The sequence below is a fragment of the Pavona decussata genome, unplaced genomic scaffold (assembly GCF_977016875.1).
Source record: "Pavona decussata unplaced genomic scaffold, jaPavDecu1.1 SCAFFOLD_19, whole genome shotgun sequence".
Taxonomy (NCBI): Eukaryota; Metazoa; Cnidaria; class Anthozoa; order Scleractinia; family Agariciidae; genus Pavona; species Pavona decussata.
The window spans coordinates 345,894-364,841 of record NW_028145442.1 but is presented as its reverse complement, the minus strand read 5'-3'; the positions used below and the strand labels follow the sequence as shown (position 1 = coordinate 364,841).

The following is an 18,948-nucleotide window of genomic DNA, read 5'->3' as shown; positions in this document are numbered from 1 at the left end:
GTTTGGATTCCTTGCACGCCGATTTGACTTGCACATTCCTCAGTTGCTGTTTGCAACAGCTTGTGTTGCAACATTTACATGTTTGACATTTCAAACATGTAAATGTTGTAGTACTTAGCTTAACTTGAATTTCAAACCAGTGGGCGACTATTTCTCGATTCTTTACCTGGATGACTTGAATTTCCATAAGCCGTGTCCTCTCAGATTAGAATTTGCGAGTGATAATTTTAGGCTAACCATATGGTGATCCCAGTACGCGAAAGTCGTGCACGCATGGGCAAACACAAGCGATCTCCAAGCTCGAGGGGTATAAAAAGGATCCAACCGGCAACCAAGAGAGTGGGGGCCGTTAAACCAAGTAAATAAATGCCCGGACGGGTGAGTAATACAGTAAAAGGGAGTTTGTAAACGAATGGAGTTGCGCAACAGCTTTGTTTCCAAACCTGTCATCGCCTCTGTCCAGCGCGACATCCGGCATGCAATTAAAATCGCCTGCAACAATAGGCTCAATATTACGAAACGAAAAAACGCCACAAGGAATCGAAAAATTCTTTTCGGTCCAAGTGGTTGTTCGCTGACTAAACATTAATAATTTGAAGGGTCTTTCCTTCAAGATTGATTTTAACGGTCACCACTCTACCATAGAGATTGGTCCGAAAATCAGCGAGTTTAGCGGTGCTTTCCGGATGGAAGAGAACCGCTACACCCGCCAATCTATTGGAGCCAGGAGACCATGCAGCCTCACTCCCCCATTCCCTTTCCCATTCCTTACCTTACACATCACTTGAAAGATGTGTTTATTGCAAAAGAAAAATTTCAAAATTACTGGAAAGTAAGGAATGAAAGACTTTGCCCGCTTTGGTTCTTCAGCGATACCATTAACATGAATGGTTGCTAAAGAGACCGCGTTCTGACGGACAGTTCCATCAAGTTAACTCCAACGTTCCTTTTCTGGACTACTGAGTTGACGCATAATGGCCGCGCGGCCATCCATTTGCTTGAGATTCCTGTAGGTGTGCTGGAGGTGGAGAGCGCAAAAGTTGTAGAACACGTCCCCATTGACCTTCATCATGAGACAGGTGCATGACAGGCCAGATTTGGTCAGCGCTTTGATAAGGCAAGTGAGAAAGAGGTTTTCCGCGTGTTGAGGCAATGGTGGAGCGGGCGGAGGTTGCATCGATTTTTGCGCCACGGGCCGATCGCCTTTAGCCGGGGACGAGGGGGCACGCTTACTCGAGGGTTCAGTCAAAGGGTCAGTAAAGAGCTCCTGGGTAGTGTGAGCTGCTTCTGCATAGCTAGCCGATGATGTTGCTTGGGTCGCTTGAGTATCTGGAGAATTGGAAGACGTAGGTGGTGTATTGGGTTTAGGGGTCGGCGATGTTTCTGCATCCATGGCGGTTTGATCAGGGGTGGGGGGGGGGGGTGGTCTGTGCAGCCTCTGTTTCTCCCACGGATTCCGGCGCACATGCCTCTCGTGGCCGCACGCAGTATTGGCGGGGACAGTCTTTTACAACGTGGTCGTTGGACCCACAACAGTAGCATGACACAGGCTGTCCCAAATATTTAAAAAATATTTCGAGACCCTGTGTGACCAGCTTGCGTGGAAGATCTCGGTGGAGTGATACAATTTCTGCGACGCGAATATCACGTTCGATATGGGCATATCCCTCCTAAGTGTAGTACAGGAAGCGAAGGTTTGCGGTCTTCAGTTGACCATATACTGCTTTAGAAAGGACACCAGGTCCTTTTCGAGAAATTCCACAGAAATAAATACAGACACATGAATGGTCCGGGCTCCCAAGAGCCGCAAACGTTTGACTTCGTTGAGGTAATCAAAACCGGCGGTGGCCAGTTGTGTCGCCGAATCCACAGATCAGAGGGTAATGTCGAAACACTTTCCCCTGAACTCTGGACGACAGCGACAATTTGGGCGCTGAAATCTGGTAGAGCATTTACAATGGACATGGCGTCCACCTCCATAGAGTCCTCGACAGCCACAAAATCCAGCTAACAAAACAGGCCAGCCAATAAAGTATTCCAATGGAAGCCACGACTAAAACAAAACCAAACGGCAAAAAAACCGGGGATCAAGGCTACAGAATAAGGAAATTTGTCACACTTTCGGCGCAGCTGCCGAAAGTGTGACCGGAAGAACAGATACTACACTTGATCTTAGGCAAAACATTACATGGCTTTGGTTCCTAAATTTAAATAGTGCAGAAGTTGTAGAAACAAAATTATAAAGCAAAATATATCATTGAAAGTAGAAATATAGCTTACTGGTTGTTACGCTACACTTAAAAAAAATCAGTCAATTCGCTACGCTTTAAAATTGAGATATTTACTAATATTTGAACTCAATTTGCCTCTCATGCAAACACAGTGAAACGTAGAAAATAATTTGTCACGACCACATACCAAAATAAACAATTACATGATTCTTCGACTACAGAGGTATTCGTTGACCTTTGACTTTCTGTGGATAACTCCATCAGTAAATTCTCCATGGCATCAAGAAAATCAGTGTTCTAATATGACATTGGGTCTAAAATCACTATACAGTAATAATTTCAACTGGCAAATACTTCGACTTGACAAGGTTTGTTTAGATTTTTAATTGAATGCACTTCTCAGCGCTAGACTTATGATGAAGTGTAATATGCAAATCAGCTAAGAAATGGTATCTAATATACCTGTACACCAGCTGACTGTGTCCCTTTAAATAAAATCGTGATTAAATTAGAACTTGCATTTTAAATTAAACTGTTGCTAGTTAATTGGAATACAGACCCAATTCTGTTTTCATAATCTGGTAAATGCTCACTTCAGAGGAAATCAAGAATCAGACAGTAGGAGCAAGATAAAAGAGAGAACACAGAAGACAAAAATGGCCAGCCAGTGAACTTGATTTTTGTTGAAGACCATTGATAACATCTTCCATTTGCTAGTGACTTTGTTAAGTGACGATTATAAGCAACTATTAGGTGTTTGTTAATGAAGACTTTTTGGAGAGCTGCTCTAATATGACGTTTTTCTTTTATATAAATGTTACTTTACCAGGCTCAATCCTGGAAGTGTTCGTGGCTGTTTGAATGGTCACATTTGAAAATGGTAGTAATCAAAAGAAATGAAAAGCAGTCAATTATTGATTCATCAAAGCTATATGTTTGATATTAACAGCAACTTAACTGTTTTACTTTGTGTTCAACTGCTACAAGTACCATTTTTAGTTCAAAGATATAAAACATTTCATTAGCTCACATTAAAAACCAGTAAAACCATTTTTAACTCAGAATGCTCAGAAGGCTGCATTGCTATGACAGAGATTCCAACCCCCTTTAATGGAAAATAGAAGATATTTTTAGTGCCAGAGACACCCATGCAAGTAGCTAAGACACAAGCCTCTAGGGGACTTTTAGGTTACGATTTGGAGCATACAGAGAAACAACACCAAACGATTTGTCACGGAACTGAAACTCACACTGTAAAAAACGAACATCAGAGTCAGTCCAAGACTTAACAAAAGACAGCACAGGACGAAAAAGGACAATACAACCACAGGACTTATTTGAGCCAGGGGACACAACAGAAGACAGGCCAGAAGAACGAAACCAAGACTTACATTCACCAGACGAAACACAATGCGCCTCCTGAACAAAAACCACATCAACAGTACATCGAAAACCACGCAACCACTGCAAGAAACCAGATTTTTTCTGAGGGTCACGAAGACCATTACAATTAATAGAAAGGACCGACAAAGCCATCAGGCAAGGGAGAAGGAAAGCAGACACAGACGCCATCATTGCCTCCAAGGAGCAGACTTCGAGGGCCAAGACTTTGACTGCTGAGGCATCTTTGTAGGTTCCGCAACGATGCCAGGGGACATCGCAATAGGGCGATAGTCGGTGGATGATGGCAGAGTCACAGAGTTCATAGGGCACATCGTACACTGTGAGGAAAGTTAGCTAGCGCTGTACTGTTAGGGATGAAGTCTCGCTATTGACCTCACTGGCGATGTATAGGAGATGTTTTCGTCAGAAAAGCGTCACGTAGCTCAGCGTCAGTTATAAGATGTTTAAGTGGTAGTTTCGTTTTCGTGATAACTGGACTTTTGTTTCCGCAATATTGGAAAAAATGGTCAAGTAGGAAGCTACACTTTGCTAGTAAGTAGTTCTTATTGTATGGAAAATACCTTGTAAGTTACGCGTAATGATATCAAATCCTTAAAAAGTTATTGGATGTTGAGGCGGTAGCCTCGTTTTCGTGCTAATGTAAGAAACTTCACATTGTCAGTAGGTAGCTTTCATCCCATAGAAAATACCCTGTAATTTTGGCGTAATAATATTAAATCCTTGGAAAGTTATTAGGAGTTAAAGCGTAACCTCGTTTTCGTGATAACTGGATTTTGCGTCCCCCATAGTGGAAAAAAATTCAACCGCTAATAACTTTGTGGCGATTTAACGGATTTGTGTAAAATTTTATGTGCATCAACAAGGCATGGAGGCCTATTGTCTGCAATAAACTGTGTTTTTTAAGTCATCGCAATTGCAAAGTTATTTGCTGTTGAAGATTTGAATTAATTTACATTAAAACTCAGCACAGATTTCACGTTTTTTGACAAAACTTGATTCATTTGCAACATCATGCTCCAAACTACATATATCATGCAAAAAACCTTATCAAATTTTGAAAAAACGCGTTAACCTTATTAGCAACGTTAATATCTCACACTCACTGTGTAGAAGCAAAGCGATTTTGCGGCATAAAAACATACTCGTCGAGGGCAGGAGGATCTTAGAAGAACCTCCTGATAGTTCAATTGCTTCTACACAGCTTTGTAAGCGTGAAAAAGTGTAAAATGCAGAGACAAAAAAACGTGTCTACTCACCTCTGAAGTCTTCCCGTGTATGCCACGTCATGTATGTATATACAGGTAGGTAGCTTATATAATTATAAATGATATATTAACAACTCAAGTTTTTAAAAGGCGAATGAAAGTATTTAGTTATGTATGTCTACAACTTTTGATTACAACGTGCAGGAAAAGACCTTGGCAAATTTAAGCATGAATATCTCAGCGACCTCTAAGTTACAAAGTATGCCACTGACCAGAAATATTAAACTACATCAGGTAATTAACGCCTGAAAAGAGCAACTTGTTTGGTTAAAATGTGACGTAATTATGCTTCTTTGAACAAAACACCAAAATTTTGTGGATTCCCCTACGTTTTTGACACTTAAACGAAAATAACTAAAAAAAAAGATTAGAGGTTAAGCAATGATGTGTGAAATATAAAGTACAAATACGGTTACAATGATTATTCTTTAATTTTGAGTTGAAAAAAAATTAAGGGGGTCAAAAACAACTTTTTTTCTGACTGTGGATTTCCCTACCTTATCTGCAACGAGTGACTTTTAAGAAAAACGGCTCTAAATCATGCCCATTTCAATCAAATCACACCAAACTTAAAAGAGATGTGGCCCTATCACTTTTTTATTGAAGTAAATTTTTAGAGCCTAAGCTATAAAAAATTCGAATTTTTAAAAAAGGTACACTACCTAAAAAAATGGTGAATCTCGATATCTAGGCTTTGTGTCCTGTACTCAACATGCAACTCTACCATAAATTTTTGAAAATTGAAAACAACTTGTTTTTATTTTGCAAGGCTTAGCCAAGGTATTTACCTCAAAACGAGGTTTCGATTCATGAACTCAAAATCCAAAAAATCTTCCGATTTTAAGCAATTTAAAGGTGTTTAGAAAAAAAATTGTAGATTTCCCTACATTTTCAACTTTTACCACAAAAAAAATCAAATTCTTTCCATAAATTTTATAAAACTACATATTTGGCTCGAAAGAACTCATAAAATGCAATTGTACAAGCCCGCGTGCAAATCACGCGTTCAGGGCGGGAAATTAAACCTCCCAAGAGACTTTTGTATGAACTTAATTAGATTCAAAAATAGACGAGAAACAACTGTAACCAGCATCAGAGTAAAAAAGAAGTATTCGTTGAACAAAACGTTGTGTTTTCCATTCGTTGTGAAAATGGGCCTGTACATTTGGTAGCAGAGCGAGGTTCATTTTAGTTTTCGGTCGCTGAACGAAGCTAACGAGACGAGTATGGCTACAGCAGAGGAAACGTTACTAGTTCCACAGAATTACGGCGAGGCGGAGGAATTGGTAAACAAGCTGACCATCGAGGATTTGAGAGCTTTCTGTTACACCTTCGGATTACCACAGGATGGGACGAAAGCAAGTCTTAAAGGGCGACTTTTGGAGCATTACAAAGGACAGTTTAAAGCGTTATCTGGAACTCCTGTGCCAACGCCACGAAAGAAAAGTGGGGCTATAAGTCCACAGTCAACCGACGAAGAACCGCTGTTTCCTTCATCAGCAGTCGACGTTGAACAAAGGATCGATAGGTTGGAAATTGCCGTTTCGCGAATGAGAGAATACATGGACGAGTCGCTTTCGGAGTTCCGTATTTCTTTAACGGAGTCCATTAAAGAGTCTACTGAGCGAATCATGCGGTCTCACGACAAGCCTTCCGATGAGGATACAAGAATTGAAACACGTTCGGACCGATTTGTTCCTGAGTCAAAATTTGTTTTGGAGAAGCGAAAATAGCGATTTCTGGAGAAAAACGCTAAAGGAGTGTGCAGCGAATTGGAAAAATTGCTTCATGCAGAGAGTGCTCCCTCGATAGTGGAAAGTCAATTAAAGAGGTTGAGTCAATATGAAACTGACTGTTTACGTTCTGTAGAGGAAATTTTGGCGAACGTCGTAGAAGATTCCTTGATAGAAGAAACTTTGAAAGAGTGGGACGAATTTCACTCAGGAATATTAAGGATCTCCGGAAGAGCCGAGGAGTTTATCGCTAAAAAGACTGAAAAGGGAGTGAAACAATCTTCAAGTGAATACCCGGAGAATATCACAGGTGTTAAGCTGCCGTTATTACAACTGCCCAAGTTTTCTGGAAACGTATTAGAATGGTCTGCGTTTTACGATGCATTTGTCGCATCTGTTGACTTGCATAACAGGCTTAGCAACGTGCCGAAGTTTACCCATCTGAGATCATGTTTGTATGGCAGAGCTTACAAGTGCATTGAAGGCTACTCAGTCACCAATGATAACTACCCAAAGGGATTGCAAGATTTACAAGGGCGTTTTGGACGCAAACGTTTATTAGTGCAAAGAGTCTCATGAGGATACAAAGAGCAGTTCACCCAAGCTAAAGCCGAGAAAACGATTTGGTAGAGAAAAAAGATCCAAGCTCCCGGATGATGAAGAGTACATTTCCAGGCAAGCCCTAGTTGGCTCCTCTGACTGCAAGAAACTGAAGTGTGGATTTTGTGGAAAGAATCATGAGACGGTCAAGTGTGTAACAGCATTGAATAAGACACCAGAAGAAAGATGGGAAATGCTGATGAAACGCAAAGGTGCCCCAACATGCTTTAATTGTTTGCAGGCAGGAAGCATCTCTCACAATTCTAGAACCTGCAAGGCACCACGATGTCCTGTTGACGAATGTGGGAGGAAACACCACCAGCTCCTACACACCTCAGACAAGCTAAACGCCAGTGAAGGGGATGTCCAAATCCTATCGGGTTTTGTTTCCGCAAATAAGCAGAATTTGCTGCCAACCGCCTGTGCAAGATTGATCTATGGAGACAAGGAATGTCCTGTTCGTCTCCTACTGGATAGTGGATCACAAGAGACATTTCTTAGAAAAACCATTGCTGAAGATTTAAGGATGAAGTCACGAGGATCTCCCGCAACTATGAACATAAAGGTACTCGGGGGACAAGAACAACGAAAGAGAATGAATCGTGTGAAGTTCGCATTAGCACCTCTTGATTCAAGTGTTGATAAAGCAGTTTCCATTGATGCCTGGACGTTAAGTAGCGTTTGTGCCCCCTTAACAGCTGTAGATGTTGATGTCAAGAAGTGTGCACATCTTGGAAACCTGAAGCTCGCGGACACCTTTCCAAGGGAAGCCGCTCCTGTTGATTTATTAGTTGGGGCCGACCAATACTACAAGTTAGTCCAAGGAAACATTAGAAGAGGCCGCCCAGGAACACCGATTGCAACGAAGTCAAGACTGGGCTGGCTCCTGTCTGGTCCCATCCCTGGTTCTAGGTCAGTTGAGAGTACGACAGCCATGTTGACAGTGACCAGAGTGGAAAATCCGAACAACCAATTAAAGCGATTCTGGGAACTAGACGCTATTAGTGTGATAGACCAGGAAAACGATGTCATGTCAGTTGAAGAGAAAGACGCAGTTGATCGGTTCAACAGTTCTTGTAACTTTGACTGTGATAGATATGAAGTTGGACTTCCATGGAAGAAAGACCATCCACCTCTAGTTGATAACTACCAACAAGCTATTCAGAGGCTCGTCTCCATTGAACGAAACCTATCAAAGCATTCGGAGAAGAAGAGAATGTATTGTGAAGCCGTGAACCAATACATCGAAGATGGTCACGCCCGAGCGATAGACAAAGAAGACGAAAAAGCAGACAAGATTAGATATCTACCCCACCATGCGGTTTTCCGGGAAGAGAGGACCACCACCAAATGCCGTGTTGTATTTGACAGCAGTGCCAAGTCGGCTGATGGAGTTTCTCTCAATTCATGTCTTCTGAAAGGACCGAAGTTGCAGCTAGACCTCGGACATGTTATGATCAGATTCAGATGCCATCGGATCGGTCTCATGGCAGACATCAAGAAGATGTTTCTCCATATCAAATTGAAGCGAGAAGATCAGAACAGTCACAGATTCCTGTGGAGAAATTTTCAAGCCGACCAAACGCCAGATGTTTATTGCATGACCAGAGTAACATTTGGTGACACGCCATCACCCTCTCTATCCATAGCCACAGTGCAGAAACACGTAGAAGAACACGAGAAAGATTATCCAATTGCTGCTAAAGAAGTGAAAGAGAACATGTATGTGGATGATATACTCACCGGTGCTCCAGACGACGACCGTGCAGCTCGACTAAAGGTTGATCTTTGCAGTCTCCTTTCAAAAGGAGGATTTCCGTTAACAAAGTGGGCTTCAAATTCTCAGAAGGTGATGGAAGCAACTCCTTTGCAAGAGAGGGCACCAACACTTATTCCAGCTACCAGCCCAGAAAAGATGTCAGACTCCCTAAAGGCACTAGGAACGTCATGGAACACACAGGATGATGTTTTGATGTTCACAAACCTTTCCAGTATCCTAACCGAGGTAGATCCCAAGACAAAGAGAAGTTTAATTAGCCTCTACTCTAGAGCGTTTGATCCTATGGGGTTGGTGGCTCCGTTTCTGATGACACCAAAGTTGTTGTTCCAGGAACTTTGGGCTCGAGGGCTAGACTGGGATCAGCCACTGGACCCTGATATCGCTGAGGTATGGGAGACTTGGAAGCAAGAATTGACTGACGTGAGTCACATTAAAGTTCCTATATGGTTACTGCGTGGTTTGTCATCCGTTGATAAAGTGGAGCTCCATGGATTTGGCGACGCCAGTCAGAAGGCCTATGGATCAGCAGTTTACCTTTGTGCTGAAGACGAAGAAGGCAAGAGAATTTCTGTCTTAGTTATGGCCAAGTCCAGAGTTGCGCCAGCTAAACGAGTGACTTTACCAAGATTAGAACTCCTTGCTGCATTCATAACTGCCAAGTTGTTAAGTTACGTCGTGCAAGCTCTCCGACTAACGACAGACGTAGTTTATGCCTGGTCAGACAGCCAGATCGCGCTTTCGTGGATAAAAGGTCCAAGTTCAAAGTGGAAAGTTTTTGTAGGAAACAGAGTTCAAGAAATTCAAGAAAGAGTTCCACCAGACCAGTGGAGATTCTGCCCAGGAAATCAGAATCCTGCAGACCTTCTAACAAGAGGAATTTCAGCAACTCAACTTAAGGAAAACGAATTATTGTGGAATGGTCCAAACTGGCTAAAGCAATCTTACAGTCATTGGCCAGTCCATGAACCGGTAGACAGACAGCTCCAGAGTGTCTTGTTGAGGCCAGGAAAGAAGCACACGAAGTACTTCATGCAAGTTGTCTTGTTTGCCTCCCATCTGTTGAGAAAGGTACCCTCGAATTAGCAGCAAGATATGAAACCTGGCAACATTTGGTAAGAATAACTGCGTGGATTCTCAAGTGGTTACGATTACATGGACAGCCCAAGAAAGGAAAACTGTCTGCTCAGGAGATAAAGGAGTCAGAATACGTGTGGTTGCGAAACAGACAAAGAGTTGCCTTCCCTCCCGAAATTGAAGTACTGTGTAACAAGAAACAAGTGTCCGAGGGAAGTTGCATAGTTAAACTCGATCCCCAGTTAGACGAAACCAAGAAATTGCTAGTGGTGGGCGGTCGTCTTCAATTTGCTCAGATTCCGGAAGAGCAGAAGCATCAAATCATTATTCCACACAAGGATCCCGTTATAGAGAAGCTGATCATGCACGTACATGTGAAAGCAAGTCACCCTGGACCAGAGACGACTCTTGCAATTCTAGGTCAACAATTTTGGCTTACCCAAGGAAGACGAGAAGTAAAACGAGTCTTGAGAAAATGTCTCACTTGCAAGCATTGGAAGTCTAAGCCAGTTCAGCAGAAGATGGCACCATTGCCAGCAGAGAGAGTACAGATAGCACCGCCATTTACCCACATTGGCGTCGATTTCACTGGTCCGCTCTACCTCAAAGTTACGAAAGGGTCTGAGTCATCTACCTCAAAGGCCTATGTGTGTATTTTCATCTGCGAAAATTCCCGTGCGGTCCATTTGGAGTTGTTAAACAGTATGACAACAGAGGACTTTCTACAAGCCTTTCGTCGTATGGTCAACCGACGAGGAATGGCCCAGGTGATTCATTCCGACAACCAGACTACATTCCACAAGGCAGCAAAGGTTTTTAAATCATCCTCTCAAAGAATGAAATTAACGAAGATAGACCCGAGTGTTGTAGAAGATAAATTAGCCAACCAAGGTGTAAGGTGGAAGTTTATCACAGAAAGAGCCAGTCATCGTGGAGGTCAGTGGGAAAGAGTATGCCGTCAACTCAAAGAACCCCTTAGGAAAGTGTTGGGAAGAGCTTTCCTCACTTACACAGAAATGATGACAGTCTTAACGGATATAGAGGCCACGATCAATTCGCATCCCCTCACGTATATCGGAGATGATGTTAGAGACGGACGAATTATCACCCCAGCTTTGCTTGCCATTGGAAGAGATCTAGGAAGTCCACCAGATAACCCACCCAAGAAAGCTGAAGTATCGCTCTCGGAACGTTATCGCTACCAGCAACGCCTTCAGGATCACTTTTGGTCTCGTTGGGTACAAGAATATTTGCCCGGATTGACTGTTCGCCAAAAGTGGACAAGGGAAGAAATCCCCCTGAAAGAAAACGACGTCGTTCTGAATTCCAAAGACAACATACCCAGAGGAAAGTGGAGGGTCGGTAGAGTCATGGAAACCTTTCCTGGTAAAGATGGAAGGATTCGCACTGTGAGGCTACAAACCAAGAAAGGATCTATTAACAGACCGGTGCAGAAGTTGCATTTGTTGGAAGAACACAGGGATACCAATGAAGTTCAAAGAAACGAGCAATTCGAGAAAGTCCAGAATGACAAACAATTTCCCGAAGTTCACAGAGTTGGAAATGACTGTTCGCCATTCGGGGGGGGGAGGATGTACAAGCCCGCGTCCAAATCACGCGTTCAGGGCGGGAAATTAAACCTCCCAAGAGACTTTTGTACGAACTTAATTAGATTCAAAAATAGACGAGAAACAACTGTAACCAGCATCAGAGTAAAAAAGAAGTATTCGTTGAACAAAACGTTGTGTTTTCCATTCGTTGTTAAAATGGGCCTGTACACCAATAATACTATAAAAGATGAAGCTCTAAGGATCAAAGTTCAATTTTTTATGGCTAATGCAAAATCCGAGGTAAAGAGGTAGGGGAAGCCACAAACAGGAACTTAATTAGGGTTAGGGTTCAGCTCAGGGTTAGCGTTGTAACTGTAACCTGTGATCCCGGCGTAGCTGTGACCTATGTTTCAGACCTGCTGTTTTAATACTAGGGAATGATTGCGTCTTTTATAGTGAATCAATAGACTTAAAGAAACCTTAAAACATTTCTTAACAGATAAAGAATAAAGGAAAATTTACCTTTGTAATTTACCTTAGCCCCCTCATTCTTCGCAGCCTGTCGACCATTAAATCAATCCATGTGGGTCTCTCTATAAACAAAGGACAGGTGGCATTTTCACAAGGCAATATTACATGTTTTTCAACACTGGTTTAAGTGATTTCTTAATTTGAGAGCATGTGGTAGTTTCAATGTGATAGAAGTAGTTTTCTTGAAAGGATTTTATCGTCACAAATAGAGAATATACCTTTCCTTTGATCAGTCGACATGATGAAAATAATATGCTTCTGAAATTAAAAAGAGAAATAGTTGATGTAGTTAACAGAATTCTGAATAAGGTTGTTAGTTTTTTCTTAAGAGATGTCACCTTATGGCTTGATTGTAGTGCTTGTTTATGTTGGTGTGTACTTTAAGGACAAAAGGAGCTGGTGTTAAAAACAATAAAATATTAAAGTGTTCGTAGAGGATGACTATTTGATTGTTCTTGGAATACAACTGTTAGTGTAAACCTAGCTTTGAGATGCTCGAAGTGAATGGTAGAGAAAGAAAAATATCTAAAATATATGATTCAAGCTGATTTTTGATTATTCTTGACTTTGTTATTGATTCAAAGCTTAATTGCGGTACAACAAAGGCCAGAAGACTTACGGATTTTTGAGGCAAGGACTGAAAACGTGTGTAGAAAATGGCATGTTTTGGTCTGAAATTGGATTAGGATTTGAGCAACCGGGTGGACAACTCCTGCAGAGAATTCTGAGAAGTACCCCCCCCCCCCCCCCCCCGCCCCCATTTGTAAAACCCACACTGTTGTCCACAAAGTTATTATAGAAAGTGGACCAGATAATAATACTTAACAATACAAGGAGATTGGGTATGACAAATAAACTGGGTACAAACTATCAACTGTAGAAGGTACAGTTAGGATAAAATGTGTATTGAGTTTAAGAAAACTGGGAAAACGTTTTTTGCTTTCAACTTAGCTTGCTAAAATTACACGTCATAAATGAAAAACTACTAAACATGACTTCTGATTTCATTACTTAGAAATGTGAGACTAACATAGCCATGCTATGGGAAATGTTAAGACAGTTGTCCTCTTACCTCACAAGAGAGTCTGGACAAACTTCTGGCCAGGCAATTCATAAAAAGATATTTGGTGTGTCAATCTCAACAGAGAACCATAAAGAATTAAACATTTTGAAGGTTCACGTTTAGGTTTACTGGCCTTGTGGATATTGCGCTGAACAAAGGCTCAGAAAAAAATTCAATTCAATTCAATTCAATTCCACAAAACACAAGTGTACCAAGGTTCCTGAAAATGGTGACAGCAAAACACAAAGTGACTTGCATTAAGGACGTCATGGCATCAACCTTTCACTTTGAAAATAAGAATACTTTCACTGGTGACAACAAGAGAGGTATCGCCCAAGGACTGACCAAAAGCACAGGTAGAATTCCATAGGGAATCCATCACAACAGGGGCCTTGCCATGAGCCATACCTTTGAGGGCAGTGAGGCATTCACTAACAGAGATAGGACCCTCATAGCTGGACCTCTGATCCGGAGGCAGACAGGAGGAGATGTTAGACAGAAGCTGATCACAAGCAGCAGGGTCACACACGCACGCTTCTTCTCAAGGCGAAAATGATGACGAAGTCTCGCCCTCCTCCACCCATCGTTGCCAAACGAGACAGTAAGTCATGTTCCAGTTTTTTGACAGCATTACATTTGCAACAATAGTTAATGGTAAGCCCCTTGATACGCGATTTCACCACCATTTGACAAGCGATGGAAAAAGAGAGACCCGCTTTCGCCATAAAGCCCAGAAGGCAGCAATGAGCGCAAAGTAGTCATCCTCAGCAAGCACAGAGACGTTCAGCTTCCAGAGGCCAGGACCTGAGGGAATGACGTCCGGGACAGACAAGGATAGAAGAACACCACAATGATCAGAGAAAGGACACGCCAGAATGTCGCAAGAAATGACATGCGGGACCCAGGCATAAAGGACCCTGAAAAGATAGGTGCGGGAGGCACCCGTGTGATCCCACCTAGCCCAGGTGAAACCAGAGAAAGAGGGATGAAGATAGTGCCAAATGTCCTCAACACAGCAGAGGTCAAACAGGCTACGAAAGGCCACAGAACTTTCACGGGAGGTATCCTCGGGAGAGGATCCCACACGGTCAACCAGCCAATCAAAAACAGCATTGAAATCCTCAGCCAGCAGGGTCGGGATACTTGGGTCAATTTTACCGCGGAGGTCGTCAAAAAAGGAGTCCCGAAAGGGATTCTGATTGAGGGCATAAATAGAACAAACAGAAATAGAAGCCGCAAAAAGCAAACTCAGCCATCACAAACCGACCTTCTGAGTCACTCCAAGACTGAGAAACAGTCAAGCATGGTCGATGTAAGATGAGTGACCCACAGGACTGTACCGAACCGAACCAAGTGATCCCACAGGAAAAAAAAAAACAGAGCCACGAAACCATGCTTCGCACTCAACCTTAGAAGAGCAGTGAGTCTCTTGTAACAAAACCACATCTACAGTAACAGGGAGTGACCGAAGCTTCTGTAATACCCCAGCCCGCTTATCCGCAGAACGCAAACCATTCGCGTTAGGGGAAACAACGGAAAGAGCCATTCACAGAAGGGGAGAAAAATAAACACTAAAACCTATCATGAACGAGAAGAACATGACAAACCAGAACAGCTATCATCCGCAGAAAGTTCCACCAGAGAACGACTACAGTTACGCCCAATAGGAGAAGCTGAACAACTCCTCCCGAGAGCAGCCCCCGACACCTTAAACTGCTTACGTGCAGGGGAAGGGAGCGGTTTCACAAAACCCCCTCATCCACAATAGGAGAGCAAACCGTAGTACTAACCAGGGAGGATGATGAAGGCGGAGTACCCGAAACAACACTATCAGATACAGTAGGCCCAGGAGCGGACGCAGATAATACCTCTTCAAAGGGGGGGGGGGGGGGTTCACCCAAATCAACATTTGCCAAACTGTCGCCTTCTCTCAAAACAGTAACGACCGGAACATCAGGGGACACAACGTGCGGGACAGATTGGCAGACGGGAGTTTGAACATTACCGTCATCACAACGGCATCTTTACCAGAGGGAACGACAGCCGGCACATTAGAAGACAGTCTCAGAGTAGCTCATCCAATTGATTATCCCGTAAGTCAACAGACTGACCACTACCACTCAAAACACTAGTGTCACCACCATTATCGACAAGCTGGGCAGCCGGCACTATCCACAGCAACTATCTATCAACCGCACTATCCACAGCAACAACAGGAGGCTGAGACGCTGCTCACTACGGCCTCCAGTTTCCGCTGGGGTAGGATCGGACCCAGTTGTAGGAGGGGCAGGAGCACTGGTGCCCCACGGCTTAGGACAATCCTTGCCAAACTGGCCTTCGGATTTCCAGCGACGACACTTGTCTCGTAGATCACACTGGGCGGCCTTATGGCCACCACCACAAATATCAAACGCTAGGGGCTCCCCCTTGTACCAAATTTTGACAGGATGACCCTTAACCTGGAAGGAAGGAGGGACATTGCAGGTTAAATGCATACTGTAGAGCCGAGTTCCAGTAAGGATTTTGTCGAGGTGAGTCCATACCTGAAATCGAGACCCAACAACCTGACCATACTGACTTAAAAGCGTCATAGAGGGGTTTACCGTCAGCCTCCACCAGGAAGTAATGAACCATGACCAAAGTAGTGGCAGGGACATAATTTAGAACAGGGCAAACAGTGCCATCAACCTCAATATACTCATTTTTAGTCAACGCCTTTTTAGCCTCAGCAGATGTAAACGTGACAAAACAGTCTTGAAATTCCGTGTGGAATTTTTTAGCAATGTCCTCCTTAGTAGCAGAGGAGGGAAAATTTTTGGTGGAGATCACCAGATTTTTGGTTGGACATAGTGATATCCAGCAGGGATAAATCTTAATTAAGTACTCTTGCTTTCCTTAAATTAAATACTCCTTTAAAATATTGTAACTTCAACCTTACACTTGTGGTACCTTGAGCACTCACTAGTAATAATGGCGGAACCTTGACCACCAAATAAGTTTTCACACTTGTGGTTCTTAAACTACCTACAACTGATAGTAAATGTGGTACACTTGACCACAAAAAGCGCAGGAACACCTCCTCAAGGCCTGCAATTCAGCAAGGAAAAGAAGGCCCAGGAAGCACACAGGGCACCCAAATAACAATAGTCCTTAACCCAATGGGAAGGAGGCTAGAAAAAAAAAACAGCGCAAGAACCACCCCAACAAGGCCCGCAATCTAACGAGAGAAAAAACGCCCGAGGAGCACACAACGGGCCAAATAACCTGATCGGCATTTTAAAGTTTTACTAAAGACATATCTTTTTAAATTAGCTTTTTATTAGTTCTCTTATTAACTCATATTTTAATTTTGTTTTTCTGGAGATTGTAAACTATTATTGTTGTTATTATTTAGATTAGCCATTCATTACTTTAAGATTTTGTAATGCGCATTCGATCATATCTTTATTGCGTGTTAGACTGCGCAATATAAGAAATATTATTATTATTATTAACGGCAAAACAGCAAAAACCTTACCACAAGGGTAAGGAAAATCCACCGAACGCCAAACATCAAGTCCGCTCACACTCTTTCTGCTCAGGACGTTCAAAGGTAACCTGAGCACGATTACCAGGGGTGAATTGAACATACAGAATAGTATATCACACAAAACGATCTTTGATGACCTTAACAATATCAACACGAGAAACTGACGATGGGAATCACTCAAATTAAAGCGTCACCGTCCGCTTAAAGGCGCTACGCAGCATGGCGACAAAGGCAAAACCAAAAGGCAACCACCCCAGAGAAAAAAAGATGAGAAAAAGAAAGGAAAACCGCTCACCAAAATGAAGATCCAAAAGTTAAGGTCAAATCCGCGTGGTCTCCAAACTGGATTGGTGACCAGCCAATAAGCATCAACTCCCACGCCCAAAAAGCATGAGGAAGCAATCCACTACCCAAGCTAAATCTCTAAAGACCTCTCCACTAAAGAGTAGAGCCTCCAGCCAGACAAGAGCGTCAGGTAAGTATTTTATGTTTAAGGTGAATGGAAGGCCCCTGGTGGGGAGTGCAATGCCAACAAGACATACCGACTAATCCAAACGAACGAAGGGTTCACCTTAAACGCGAGGTGCACCAGCACGTCAAACATCACCGGGGGATCGAACCCCGCTCCCTACAAACAAAACAAAGGACCAACAAAAAACAGAGCAAGAGAGGACAAAAGAACCAGAGAAAAGACGCCAGAGGCAACAACAAACACAAACACCCTCACTCAAGCAATGACAGTACTACCAACTAAGGCGACTTTCCAAAAGACGCACTCACTCAAGCAACGACAGTACAACCAATAAAGGCGAGCGTCCAAAAGACGCACACGCTCAAGCAACACACTCACTCAACTCGGTATGAAGGAACACTGGCATATGGCGTTGGAAAGGGATTCAACACACCCGCATACAGCGTCGCTCACGTGAAGCTGTTGCCGACAGTGTAAATAGGCGCGAGTTTTCACAGTGCTGTGAGCAACGCCACGCTATATCTGCTTCCTGATTTGTATAGATTCCTGGCCAGACCTTAGGCCAGGGCAGGAGCAACTTTAGCCTCAGGTCCCATGCAGCCGTGCAAGGCAGCTGGATGGGGCGGGGGTGAACAAGTTTCGCGTAGTAGGTTTTCACACCATAATCGGGTAAAAGTGTTAGATCGTGGTTAATTCGATCAACGGAGGTCATGAGGTGGTGAAGATTTAGAACATTTCAAAACACAGGTCGGATCACTGATGCCGGGAACCCACCGCAGTTGAAGAGCTGGCGCTTTTTCGGCTGGGTTACTGACGGCAAGCCCACCCAGCTCCAAAGAAAGGTAACAGGTATCCCGTTTCACTTGCTCAGTTTTATCGTTCCACAGAAAGTAAAAAATGGCCTTAGTGACCCTTGTGTGGACAAAGTCTGGCATCGGCAAAACTGTTTCTGTGTACCAGAGCCCCAAAGCACCAAGCGTATTAATAATCATGGATTTCCCCTTTAGGGAAGGGTACGTAATTTCCACATATTAAGGCTTTTTTTCTAGTTTGGTTATGCGATTATCCCAATTAGCATGAGTTAGATCGGTCACACCAAAATACACTCCAAGGATTTTAAGCTTGTCGGTAACCCAAGTGATGTCCACCGGGCCGGACTGTCTGCCCTTGCTAAAACCTATCCACAAGCCCTCGGTCTTCTCTGCATTGAAGCGAAAACCAGTTGCCTTTTCAAAAAAGTTAATAGTGGTAAAAGCTTTAGTAGTGGTAAACTCGTTAGCTTAAATTAGAGTGGTGTCGTCGGCATACTGAGACACTTTGCTCTGTTTGCCGCGGGAGCCAGGAATTGAAATTCCCTCGATACTTGAGTCACAATGTATAGTCTGCCCTAGTGTCTCGACTACTAGGCAATTCAACAATGGGCTAAGCGGGCAACCTTGACGGACACCACACTCCAGGGAGATAGGAGACGAAAGCCAACCATTATTAGTAACGCAGGATTTAATATATAGGCAATTGTAACCCAACGCCTGAAGTGAGGACCGAAATTAAGGCGGTGCATGCATGGGCCGACACGCGCAATCTCCAAGCCCGGGGAGTATAAAAACGATTCAACCGGCAACCGACAGAGTAGGGTCCATTAAACCTAGTAAATAAACGCCCTGACTGGTGAGTAATGCGGCAAAAGTCCTCTAAGGAGAAGGACTTGGTAAAGGA

At 43.2% G+C, this 18,948-nt stretch overlaps 1 protein-coding gene across 1 annotated transcript; it reads left to right on the top strand.

The window, feature by feature from the left end:
- The first annotated feature begins 6,126 nt into the window (after positions 1-6,126).
- On the top strand, positions 6,127-13,354 carry LOC146486891 (uncharacterized). Its single transcript, XM_085089660.1, has 5 exons — positions 6,127-6,580; positions 6,770-6,987; positions 7,196-10,081; positions 10,174-11,643; positions 13,184-13,354. The coding sequence occupies exons 1-5, from the start codon at positions 6,127-6,129 to the stop codon at positions 13,352-13,354; spliced, it is 5,199 nt and encodes a 1,732-aa protein (XP_084945786.1).
- The last annotated feature ends 5,594 nt before the right edge of the window (positions 13,355-18,948 follow it).

Coding starts and splice junctions, on each gene's coding strand:
- LOC146486891 (XM_085089660.1), top strand. CDS start 6,127: ATGGCTACAGCAGAGGAAACGTTACTAGTTCCACAGAATTACGGCGAG. Junction 6,581..6,769: donor GGATACAAGAATTGAAACAC/GTTCGGACCGAT, acceptor TACGTTCTGTAG/AGGAAATTTTGGCGAACGTC. Junction 6,988..7,195: donor TGCCCAAGTTTTCTGGAAAC/GTATTAGAATGG, acceptor AACGTTTATTAG/TGCAAAGAGTCTCATGAGGA.